General features: G+C 38.2%; 1 protein-coding gene and 1 pseudogene across 1 annotated transcript; both read left to right on the forward strand.

Moving 5' to 3' along the window:
- Positions 1 to 1,594: 1,594 nt before the first annotated feature.
- LOC122706315 lies at positions 1,595 to 2,328 on the forward strand (annotated as a pseudogene).
- A 1,300-nt stretch (positions 2,329 to 3,628) lies between these two features.
- On the forward strand, positions 3,629 to 10,909 carry LOC122706320 (olfactory receptor 8D1-like). The gene is made up of 2 exons (XM_043921468.1): positions 3,629 to 3,642; positions 10,015 to 10,909. The coding sequence occupies exons 1-2, from the start codon at positions 3,629 to 3,631 to the stop codon at positions 10,907 to 10,909; spliced, it is 909 nt and encodes a 302-aa protein (XP_043777403.1).
- Positions 10,910 to 13,087: the final 2,178 nt, after the last annotated feature.

Raw genomic sequence — 13,087 nt, forward strand, 5'->3', positions numbered from 1 at the left:
GTATGAATTATATGATCATTTGTGTCATAATGTTAGAAACACATATGTGTGGGAAGATGTGTATGTACATGTCATATTTTTACAGCTTTTAAAAATATCATTAGCTATGTGCTAGCAATTGTACCTAAAGTTCAAAGAAATGCTAGGAGAAAGAGGAGAGAAGAGAAAATATTTCTACCTGGAGGAATGTGCAATCACTAATGTGAATTTTTGAGTAGAATATTGAATTTCCAAAGATATCAGTGTTAAATTATCTTCACACATGCATTAACAATTTTTAAAACTGTATTTCCTCTATGCAGAGGTTCCTGGGAAAGCCTCTTAATCAGACCCCTGAGACGTTGAAGCTCAGAATAAAATAATGTACATGATGCTAGTATTAATATGCTGAAAACAAATAGGGCTTTTTGGATTTCTTTTTGTGGTTTGATGATCACTTCTGGGCAAAACCTTAATTAAAAATCATGATCTTCATCTGACTGACTCTCACAGCAAGAGAAATGCTGAGGTATAAATGCTCAGAGACCCTCCACAGGGATGGAGGAGACAAGTGAGTTCAGTTCTGCTGCCTCCTACAGCAGAAGAGCGTTCACTCTTTGGAGAGCCGTGGTGGAGAGGAAACCACAAGAACAGTTCTGATGCCTGTAGACAAAGAGTGAGCATTGAATCCTTTTTGTTTTTATGTCTTTCACAACCCATAGTTTTTAGTAAGTAACAGATTTTTCTGCTTCCCCCAGTTTTGGCCCTGAGGTAGAGATGACTAATGGATCTGTGGGGGAGGAAAGTAGAAATTGAAGATAGTGCTGAGATCAGAGTGTTTGCAGTGTTTCTACTTTGTGCCCTTTAGGGAATTTCTTGTGCAGCAGACCCAGGTTCTAAGCCTGACTTAATGACTTCCTTATTGTGTCTGCTCTGAGAAGCCAAAGGTTCTCTCCTTGTCTCTGTTTTCCCAACTCTGCTGTGGACATGTGATTATGATCACCCCCTACACAGTGTCCAGCCTGGATTGGTAGCTAGCACAGGGTAGATGAAGTGTGGTGAGTAAATATTAGCAAATACAAACAAACAGGTGAAGGAATAAAAATGGTTAGCAACAAATTGAGGGGAGAAAAGGTGAGAAACGCTTGCTCTTCTTACATTTTCTTGCACTCTTACTCTCTCCCAGTATTACTATGCTGATGCCCCCCATGCACTTGTCTTTCTCAATATGAGCAGAGCCAGATCCATTTATTAATTATTTATTTCTATAAAGTAGTTAAGTCTCAGCAGAGTCTTTGGGCTTCCTGGTTCCAGAATGGACTGGGCATGGGGGATTGCATGGGGAGTCTGGGTTCTGCCTCAAATATGACTCTATTCTCCTATTTTTCAGATCCCACCGGAAGAGAATGGACATTGGAAACAGCTCATTGGTCACTGAGTTTATCCTTGTGGGTTTAACTAAACATCTAGAGATCCAGGTGCCCCTGTTCTTCCTCTTCTTGGGAATTTGCATCATCACCGTTGCAGGAAACCTGGGTTTGGTCACATTAATTAGACTTGACTTCTCACCTTCACAATCCTGTGTGATACTTCCTCTTTAATAAATTTATCCTATATTGATTTCTGTTACTCTTCTGTCATCACCCCTAAACTGTTGGGAAATTTTGTGTCAAAGAGGAACACCGTTTCCTATGCAGGATGCATGACTCAGCTGCTTTTCTACTGCTTCTTTGTCAGTGCAGAGCGCTATGTACTGACAGTGATGGCCTATGATCGCTATGTGGCCATCTGCAAGCCCCTGCTATACGAGGTCACCACATCCCTTCAGGTCTGATCTCTGCTGGCTGTGATTGTATACTTGGGTGCCTTTTTTGCTGCCTGGGCCCACACAGGCTGCTTGCTAAGGTTGACCTTCTGTGATGCCAGCATCATCAACCACTACATGTGTGACATCCTCCCCCTCCTGGAGCTCTCCTGCACCAGCACTCACATCAATGAACTGGTGGTTCTCATTGATTGTTGGCCTTGACGTTGCTGTGCCTGGCCTCACCATCATTGTCTCAATTTTGTTTTATCCTTCCCAGTATCCTCTGCATCAGTTCCACTAAAGGAAGGTCCAAAGTCTTCAGTACTTGTAGCTCACATATAATTGTTGTTTCTGTTTTCTTTGGGTCAGGGGCATTCATGTATCTTCATCCTTCTTCTGTTTTGTCCATGAACCAGAAGAAAGTGTTCACCATATTCTATACAGTTGTGGTTCCCATGCTTAATGATCTGATATACAGCTTCAGAACAGAGGAGGTTAAGGTTGCCCTGAAAAAAACCTTGAGTAGAAAAATATTTTTCTGAGCTGGAGCAGTATTAATTACTATAATAGAATACAGCTTTCTTTCAAAATCATTTTTGTTCCTGTATAGAGTTCTTTCACACAGGAAGAAGTGAGGTATAATAGAAATACTGTGTAACAGAAAGACTTTGATTTAGAAGATTTGGGTTGGTCACTATGCAAAATATGGGTATCCTGTTACTTTATAGGGTGATTGGGAAGAAACTGATGCAACTTAATATTTGTAGCAAAGAATTGGGGGTCTCACAGTTGTGAAATTTATTCCTTCTTTCTTTCTCTTCTTCCTCTATTTCTATCTTCCCTCCCAGTGTTTTCCTCTTAAAAATCAGCAAGAATATTCACACCTTTTTAAAGTAAGTTGAGTAGTTCATAGTTGATAAGAATGTTCTGATTATGGAAAATTTCTACACAGAAAACACAGATAGGACTCACATTTGAACTTCAAACCTATGTTTAACTGCCTAATATCTCTCTTTGAATGCTCCATAGGCATCTGAATTTATAAGAATCAACTTAATCACAGAAACATCACCAAGCCTACCAAACTCTCTTCTCTTCTTTTGGTCTCTATCATTGTGAATGGCACCATCTACTTAATTCCTCAAATCCCAAATTGGTATCTTCCTTGAGCCCTCTCTCTTTACTTGTCCTCCACACCCAACTTACCAATTGCTAACAATTCTTGTTCTTCTTATAAACATCTCTCATCATTTCTCATCCAGACACCAGCCTTCCAAATCGCTTCTCCCTTTCTTGTCGTTCCCCTTAAAATCCACTCTCCACACTGCAACTGGAATGCTCCTACCATGCTTCCAATAAGATCACATTTACCGTGGTTTACTCTATTCATTGGAGTTTCTTTCAAGGTAAAGGCAAAGTTCCACAGTAGGCCAAGCAAGGATCTTTCTGTTTGAACCCCTGTTCACCTCTCCAGTCTGATCTACTGTTGCTACAACTCCTTCCTCCCTGTTTCTTCCCAGTTCTCTAAAGTTACACTGAACTTTCCCAAATTAAATAAACTTTTTTTTCTTTGCATACTTTTCTACAAGCTCTTCTCTTAGCCTGAGACACCTTCATGTACAAAGAAAGAGTCCTTTGTCTTACTCAGTCTGTCTATCCAGAACTCCAGGATGTCTTTCCTGGACAGAAAGATGGATAGATGACCTTCAGGTATACGCTTGTGGCATATATTCCAGTGTACTGAAATTTCTTTCCTTCCTAAATGCTTAATCTCACCCTAGGTATTTAACGATAAGAAAATTTTAAGATATTTATTTGCAGGAAGAATTTCCGTTAAATACAATGGAATATGTTAGGTAAGACACATGTTTATTTATTCAACTTGGATTTTCAAAAGTGGGACGAGAATCACATGATAACTTACAGAGTACATAGAGGGTTTCCCTTGTTTTCATTTTTCTGCCTTTCCGTGAAAACTCATTTTGCTCACTGAACAATGAGGCTTCCTCCCTGATTATATTCTATTTGCTTTCCTTTTTCTTGCATGCTCTTATTACCTATTTATAACCCACTTCATTTTCTGTTGGTGTTTTAAGTACCAGTTGAATGGAAACCTATTTAACCCTTCTTGTAAATTTAGGTGCTGTTTTTTGTATTTCCCAGAGTGTAGCAGTCAAGCCTGACATGCAGTAATGAGAGCAATTTTCACCTGCTTTTCTAATCATCTGATTATCTGTCTTCCCTGTGAGGAAGGCACCTTGGGTACCTTCTCAGTTATATCTCTAGGGCTTAACATAGTGTTGGGTGTTTAGTAAAGGCTCAATAATTATGTCTGGAATAAGTGAATGCTTCTATTTGATTTTAAACTTTGAGTCATAAAAAAGAGATATTTGGGGAGAAGGCAAGTCATTCTAAGAATTACCATCACTTCTCCTTCCTAGAATGATTTTTGTAACAATTTACTTTCACAGTGCTTTTCTTAATGCACAATGATGGACAACAACGATTGATTTATTTTTATGTAGATTGGTGTGTGTAAATACACACAACACGCCAGGGAAGCCTGGTGTGATGCAGTCCATGGGGTCACAAAGAGTCAGACATGACTGAGAGACTGAACTGAACTGAAATGAATTGCAACATTAAGGAAAACAGAGAAATTACTATTACTCAGTCTTTGCTATGTGGAATGATATCTACCTCTGGGACAAATATTGCAGATTCTGTAATAAATTAATAGAATAACATCACAAAATATCCATCTACACACTAAAGTGGTATATCCAATATGTTGAGTACTTAGTGCTAAGTATGTCTTTGGTGTCCATATTAGAATTCATATGACACACAGTTTCAAATTTGCTCACAAAAGCAAAAGCAGTGAACAAGAGCATTTGTGATTTACTATTTTCATTCTTTCCAGGTTTTATTAACATTTGCAAATTTTTTATCAACTTCTATTAGTCTTTAGAAATTATTAGATGAAAAAATATAAAACAGCAGTCAGTGTAGATGTGTGTTGAAAATAAGTACTATGGTAAATGCTGCCTTTCACAGTTTGGTATCTATCAACTTCTCTAGCATTCATCAGTTCTTCATAGTTTTAAGTAGTCTTCGTTAACCCTGTTACACTACTTGACCCAGTTAATCTTGACAAAGAATTATTTCTCTGCTACCCCTAATATATTGTGAAATCCTATAAAACTCAGATTGATTTTTGTTTCATCTTTGTATTCCTGGTGTTTGGAAATCATTCAGTGTTTTATACTCTTAATATTGTAATATACTTTGCTTCCAAAACATACAAGTTGGTATTTCAACCATTCAGTATGATGAAGATACTGCTTAATATAAAATTTGAGAGATAATTAAAATGCTTAAAAATCCTGCAGTGTCTATCTTTGCATCTAATCTTAGTGATTTTTTTAATTTAAATGTTTCAGAAAATCAATACAAATCATGCATATATATTTTATTTTTGTGGTTTTAGAGCATGAATTCATTAAAAATAATTTTAAAAGTGATTGTAGTTTCATATCTTAAGGCATAAATAAGATATATGAAAGTATTTGTTAATTTCTGACAAACAATTCCACTTTGCTTTGACAATGAATTAAGTGAATATTTGTCTTAGAGGTTGTTTTGAAATATGAAGTCTATTTTCAAATATTAAAACATGGTAAGCATATTTCTTTTCTCATTCTCAAGAAAAATTGTGCAGTGAAATAGAAAGCAAGGAATTTTACTGAGGGTAAATGAAATGCAGAAAGAAATTAAAAGAGCTTTAGAACAGTAAGAGTTATTTTGTTAATATTGGTAGCAATTTCCAAGAATACATCTCTAGGACAAATGTAGCTGGTTGCTTTGAAAATATGCTTTTGATGTATTTCACTGGGTAAAATAAAACTATTTTTCAAACCTATCTCAGAAGTCCTAATGCTTCTAAGTTTATTTTCCATGATATTTACATTTTATTTATCTATACCAAATCTGTCATATCTGTTCAAAAGCAGATCAATTAATATACCATGTAGAGATTGGTAGGTTAAATTAAATTATCACAATAAGATAAAATGAAAAAAAAAAAACTAAACTAAAAATAGCCACTGTGTATGTATATTCAAAGTTAATACCATAATATTGTCTTTCATAATTTGGCCTCTATCAGAGCTCCAGCATTTTCTTTTGATATACTGACTCCTAGTCCCTGCCCCCCAAAATCCCACTTTTCCCTCTTATATTCCAAATATGTCTTAACTGTGTATATTTGCTTAATGTCTTCCTCTTCTTTGAATTCAATTGTTTCTTCATCTTAGGTAATAATACTGGGGTGCCTGAAAAATGTGCAAGAATTCTCTGGGTGGAAATTTCTCATATGTCAGTCTGCAGGGGATTTTCTCAGGGAAAATTAAATACTTAAACAGAGAAGGGAATGATTCAGTATGAGTGGGAAGTAGCACATATAACAAATAGACACTTTAGAGCCCCAATAATTTTTATTAGTAGAATATTAGTCTGTAAAAATTATTGTGGGGTTACTTGGACTCCAAGAACAGAGGATAAGGGGATACTTATTCTCTGCTCTTGCAGTTTCCTTCCATATGGAAGTCGGGGCATTAGTGCAATCACCTCACCTTTCACTAGCCATTACTTGATTGGGAAGAACATTTACCTTCTTCTCCTCTTTCCTTCTTTGTTCAGTCACTCAGTCGTGTCTGACTTTTTGGGACTCCATGGATTGCAGCACACCAGGCGTCCCTGTACTTCACCATCTCCTGGAGCTTGCTCAAAATTATGTCCATTTAGTCAGTGATACCTCCCAACCAACTTGTCCTCTGCTGTCCCCTTCTCCTCCTGCCTTTGATCTTTCTCAGCATCAGGGTCTTTTCTAAAGAGTTGACTCTTCACAACAGGTTGCCATAATGTTGGAGCTTCAGCTTCAGCATCAGTCCTTCTAATGAATATTCAGGGTTGATTTCCTTTAGGATGGACTGGTTTAATCTCCTTGCAGTCCAAGGGACTCTCAAGAATCTTTTCCAACACCACAGTTTAAAAGCATCAGTTCTTCAGTATTCATGTGCTCTGTTGTGATCATCTATCTCAAACACCAGGCCCTTCCACTGCAGGGAGAAGTGACCCTGGTGACCAGAATAGCAACTACATAATCATGTATTAGGAAGTGTTACAAACTTAAAATGTCAGATGAAATTTAAAATATATATATACCGAGAATATGAATAATTTTACATAAATTTGAAAACTTAGATGCAACCAGTAACTTTGTGTAAAAATGCAACTTATTTATCAAAAACTCATTTTAAAAAATGGAAGAAGGCAATGGCAACCCACTCCAGTACTTTTGTCTGGAAAATCCCATGGATGGAGGAGCCTGGTAGGCTGCAGTCCATGGGGTTGCTAGGAATTGGACACGACTGAGCGACTTCACTTTCAATGCATTTCACTTTCATGCATTGGAGAAGGAAATGGCAACCCACTCCAGTGTTCTTGCCTGGAGAATCCCAGGGACGGGGGAGCCTGATGAGCTGCCATCTATGGGGTCGCACAGAGTCGGACATGACTGAAGCAACTTAGCAGCAGCAGCACGAGCAGCAGCATTTTAAAAAACAGTTAATACATATGCCCCCTCCTATACTTAATTCATGTTAATGCACAGCAGAAATGAAACCTATATTGTAAGTAATAATGTTTCAATTAAAAATAACTTTTTAAAGGATAGTCTGAATAAAACTTTACATTAAAAAAATCAAATCAATATTTTAAAATCTCTGTTTTCACGAAAATACTGTGATGGTTTTACATATAAATTCTAACATAACTTCAAACATAGATGATCTCTATTTATGTGAACACTTTTGTGGAGAAGAACTAGAGGGAAACCTCCCTCAAATTGTTAACAATAACACTGAGATCTAACCAAAAGATGATAGCATAAGAAACAGCAACTAATAAGTCAACCTAACCTGTTTGGCCTTAGAAAGCATCACTACGAACAAAGCTAGTGGATGTGATGGAATTCCAGTTGAGCTATTTCAAATCCTGAAAGATGATGCTGTGAAAGTGCTGCACTCAATATGCCACCAAATTTGGAAAACTCAGCAGTGGCCACAGGGCTGGAAAAGGTCAGTTTTCATTCCAATCCCAAAGAAAAGCAGTCCCAAAGAATGCTCAAACTACCACACAATTGCACTCATCTCACATGCTAGTAAAGTAATGCTCAAAATTCTCCAAGCCAGGCTTCAGCAATACATGAACCATGAATTTCCAGATGTTCAAGTTGGTTTTAGAAAAAGCAGAGGACCCAGAGATCAAATTGCCAAAATCCACTGGATCATTGAAAAAGCAAGAGAGTTCCAGAAAAATGTCTATTTTTGCTTTATTGACTATAACAAAGTCTTTGACTGTGTGGATCAAAACAAACTGGAAAATTCTGAAAGAGATGGGAATACCAGACCACCTGACCTACCTCTAGAGAAACCTATATGCAAGTCAGGAAGCAACAGTTAGAACTGGACATGGAACAACAGACTGATTCCAATAGGAAAAGGAGTATGTCAAGGCTGTATATTGTCACCCTGCTTATTTAACTTACATGCAGAGTACATCATGAGAAACACTGGGCTGTAAGAAGCACAAGCTGGAATCAAGATTGCCAGGAGAAATATCAACAACCTCAGATATGCAGATGACACCACTCTTATGGCAGAAAGTGAAGAGGAACTAAAAAGCCTGTTGATGAAAGTGAAAGAGGAGAGTGAAAAAGTTGGCTTAAAGCTTAACATTCAGAAAACTAAGATCATGGCATCTGGTTCCATCACTTCATGGCAAATAGATGGGAAAACAGTGGAAACAGTGGCTGACTTTATTTTTGGGGGCTCCAAAATCACTGCAGATGGTGATTGCAGCCATGAAATTAAAAGACACTTACTCCTTGGAAGGAACGTTATGACCAACCTAGATAGCATATTAAAAAGCAGAGACATTACTTTGCCAACAAAGGTCCATCTAGTCAAGGCTATGGTTTTTCCAGTGGTCATGTGTGGATGTGAGAGTTGGACTGTGAGGGAAGTTGAGCACCAAAAAATTGATGCTTTTGAACTGTGGTGTTGGAGAAGACTCTTGAGAGTCCCTTGGACTGCAAGGAGATCCAATCAGTCCATCCTGAAGGAGATTAGTCTTGGGTGTTCATTGGAAGGACTGATGCTGAAGCTGAAACTCCAGTACTTTGGCCACCTCATGTGAAGAGTTGACTCACTGGAAAAGACCCTGATGCTGGGAGGGATTGAGGACAGGAAGAGAAGGGGACGACAGAGGATAAGATTGTTGGATGGCATCACTGAGTTGATGGACATGTGTTTGAGTAAACTCCAGCAGTTGGTGATGGACAGGGAGGCCTGGCATGCTGCGATTCATGGGGTCGCAAAGAGTCAGACACGACTGAGCGACTGAACTGAGCTGGATATGCACCAAACTCTTGACAGTTATTCCAAAGCCACTGTAGAAACACCCAGAATCACCAAACTGCTTTGCTTTTTAAATTATAATTTTTAAAAAATTTTTTGCTTTTCATGGTTAAAGAGAGTGCCCTTCTTGATGAGACCCTGGAACAAACACTGCTTTTCTTGGTGAATACACTCCTATACTTTCATTATGTTAGTAAGGGTGCCTGTTACTTTGGGGAACATTGGCATATACAGGTAAAGTAAACTCAGAACATATTTTGTAAGTGTAAGAAATAACAAATGGTAACACAGTGGAATGAAGTTTTCAAATCTCAGTACAAGTCTTTATCTTCATAGCTACTCTTTTTCTAGTTGAGGAAACAAAGATTGAGAGAGGGTAATTGACTTGCTTTAGTCACACAGACTCTATGCCAAGTGCTCTCAGCCCATTCTTTAGACTCTGTGTGTCATTATACAATCATAGCATTTAAGATTTGAAGTTAACAAAGATTTTGATCTAAGTCATACAGATGTTTTATAACATTTGTTTTGGATAAAGAAACAAACAGGAATATCTCCTTTTCACAGCATTCAACTTCTATGAAGGATTAAGCTTCATTCTCTACCCAAAAGATTAAACTTTATGAATTCTACTTTCTTGACAAAAATACCCACTTCATCAGATCCTAAAGAGACAAGCATCTACTTTCCCAATAGTGTCTGAACTTTGGGTATCAAGCCAATTTTATTATTCTCTCTCAAGTAAAGCTACATTGTAGATGGTTTAACATCACAGCCAGAGCTCCAGCTGCTGCTCGTCCTCCTATTCTTGGGAATCTATGTGGCGACAGTGGTGGAGAACTTGGGCTTGATTCACTTGACTGCAGTAAGCCCATTGCTGTACACCCCTATGTACTACTTCCTCAGCAGCTTATCCTTCATTGATCTTTGCTATTCCTCTGTCATTACCCCCAAAATGTTGGTGAACTTCCTAGTGAAGAAAAATACGATCTTTTATTCTGAGTGCAAGGCACAGCTCTTTTTCTTCCTGGTCTTCATGGTGGCCAGTGGTGACCTTCTCATTGTGATGGCATACGATCACTATGTTGCCATCTGTAGCCCACTGCTCTACCACCTGATCATGTCCTTTAGAGTCTGCTCAGTGCTTATCTTGGTTTCCTTCACCCTGGGCTTTCTCTCTGCCTTAGCCCATACAAGTGCCATGATGAAACTGTCCTTCTGCAAGTCCCAAGTCATCAGCCATTACTTCTGCGATGTCCATCCTCTCCTAAACCTGTCTTGGCCCAATACACACGTCAGTGAGCTTCTGCTTTTTGTCATTGTGGGATTGAACACATTGGTGCCCACCTTAGCTTTCTTCATCTACTATGCCTTCATCTTCCACAGTATCTTTCTCATCCAATCCTCAGAGAGTCAATCCAAAGCTTTTGGTACTTGCAGCTCTCATCTCATAGCAGTGGGGATCTTCTTTGCATCTATCACGTTCATGTATTTCAAGCCCCCTTCCAGTAACTCCCTGGAACAGAATAAGGTGTCCTTGGTGTTTTATTCCACAGTGATCCCCATGCTGAACCCTTTAATATACAGTCTCAGGAAGAGGGATGTGAAGAAAGCATTTTGGAAATTTTTGGTGAAGAAATGATTCTTGGCTTTGGGGTTTTATAAATGGGAAAAAATTAATGTTTTCAAGGAAAATATGCTGTCTTGTTCATTTTCCCTTGTTATTCCACTGACTTTGTTTAACCAGGTCCTGGACTTCTTTCACAGCTGTGTCTACCTGACCTTTAAATATATCTTTTCTTCTCCATATATTTCTTTTGTATGTTTTCTCAGGGTCTAGGTCATACCTAGGTAACTACCTTCTCAGGCAATACCATTCCTTAAGCTTTTTCCATCTTTAAGGAGAATGTATACTGCTTACTCTTTTTTAGTGACTTTAATATTTCAGAGAATAGTTTCCTGGAACTGGTTCCTGGCCTTCAAATTACCATTGTCTAATACACGTGTTTATAATTTGACCTCCATTCTCTCCTCCTTCTCATTTCAGTTTAACTTGTTTTACTATAATTTGCTTTCCTTTTTCTACTACTGCTATTATAAGACTGAAGCAACATTTCTAAATTTCTTGATTTCCTAAGCAGCCTTAATTCCTAGAAACAGAGTGCTCCAAATCAAGATTTTTAATCCACCCTCTCAGCTGTTAGGTTAGAAATAATTTCTCTGAGCTGTTTCTCTTTCTCAATAAAAAAGATACTATTCTTTTTGTGGTAAACCCTCTTCCCAGTTTTATTGGTTCATTAATGAAATCTACCATCCATTTAAGTGAAGCTCCTTATTAGAAGATTACTTTACCAATAAAGGTCCATCTAGTCAATGCTATAGTTTTTCCAGTAGTCATGCATGGATGTGAGAGTTGGACCATAAATAAAGCTGAACACCAAAGAATTGATGCTTTTGAACAGTGGTGTTGGAGAAGACTCTTGAGAGTCCCTTGGACTGCAAGATCAAACCTGTCAATCCTAAAGGAAATCAGTCCTGAATATTCATTGGAAGGACTTGCTGAAGCTGAAGCTCCAACACTTTGGCCACCTGATGCGAAGAGTTGACTCATTAGAAAAGACCCTGATTCTGGGAAAGATTGAAGCCAGGAGGAGAAGAGGATGACAGAGGATAAGATAGTTGAACGACATCACTGACTCAGTGGACATGAGTTTGAGCAAGCTCCGGGAGATAGTGAAGTTCAGGGAAGCCTGGCAAGCTGCAGACCATGGGATCTCTAAGAGTCAGACATGACTAAATGACTGAACAACAACATATTAGAAGATGGAAATTCAGAGCCCTGTAAGCTCTGAGCTTACCTATTTAACAAATCAAGGGACAAGTGGTGCCCCCTGGGCAGGAGCTACTTCTTGAGCCTGTCCACAAGCCATAGTAATTCAGTTAGGCTCTCCACAGTGCCATGGATGGATCACAAAGGCAATTTAAAACAACACAAGAGTGTCACAATGTACAGCAGCCCAAACCACCCTGCTCTACTAGTCTTAGAATTCATGTTTTTTGAAGATAGGGCTGAAAACAGAGTGGAAACAACAACGATTGTTCTACCCCCTATTTTCCGAACAATACTTATATGAATGTTTCTCTTTTCATTATAATCAAATCGCTGCTTAGGGAAAACTTCGTCTCTACATTCAGGTTTAAGCTGCAGCAATATTTGCTTGTGCAAATACTAAGATTGGCTCAATTTACCCAACCCACATTTATCGTGGACCATAGACATATGGCTCTGTGGACACTCATTTAGTTTTCACATGTTTCAAGGGGTAGAGCTTCTATTGAGACATTTGCATTTTTTTAAGAGCCAGCACTAGTGGTACAACCTCTGGATAAAAATGAATGTGTGCCCATATAAAATTATTCACTCAGCTTTCAACAAGTCTGCACTATGAGGCATGTGTGAAGGTGAAAATCCCACACTGTTAGAAGTTTAGACTCATAGCCACCTGCAGGGATCTGGTTAGCGAAAAGTTATGCATAAGCTATAAAATATAAAAACATTAAAATAATTGTCAATTCATGCCACTGAAGTAATATTCCCATCTCCCCATCAAAAAGCCCCAAACCCTTAGCTCCCTTTTTGTTTCTAAATCTTCTCTTTTTAACTTCTTTATATCCCTGGTCCAATGCACAAGGTACTTTTGAGGGAATCAATTACAGAGCCCCTGTTCTAGACCAATAGAAAAGTATATAAACAATCTGTCAATAGAACAAAATATCTTTATTACATATTTACTGTTGGACAAGGTATACTTAAATCCAA

The sequence above is a fragment of the Cervus elaphus genome, chromosome 2 (genome assembly GCF_910594005.1).
Source record: "Cervus elaphus chromosome 2, mCerEla1.1, whole genome shotgun sequence".
In the NCBI taxonomy this organism is placed as follows: domain Eukaryota; kingdom Metazoa; phylum Chordata; class Mammalia; order Artiodactyla; family Cervidae; genus Cervus; species Cervus elaphus.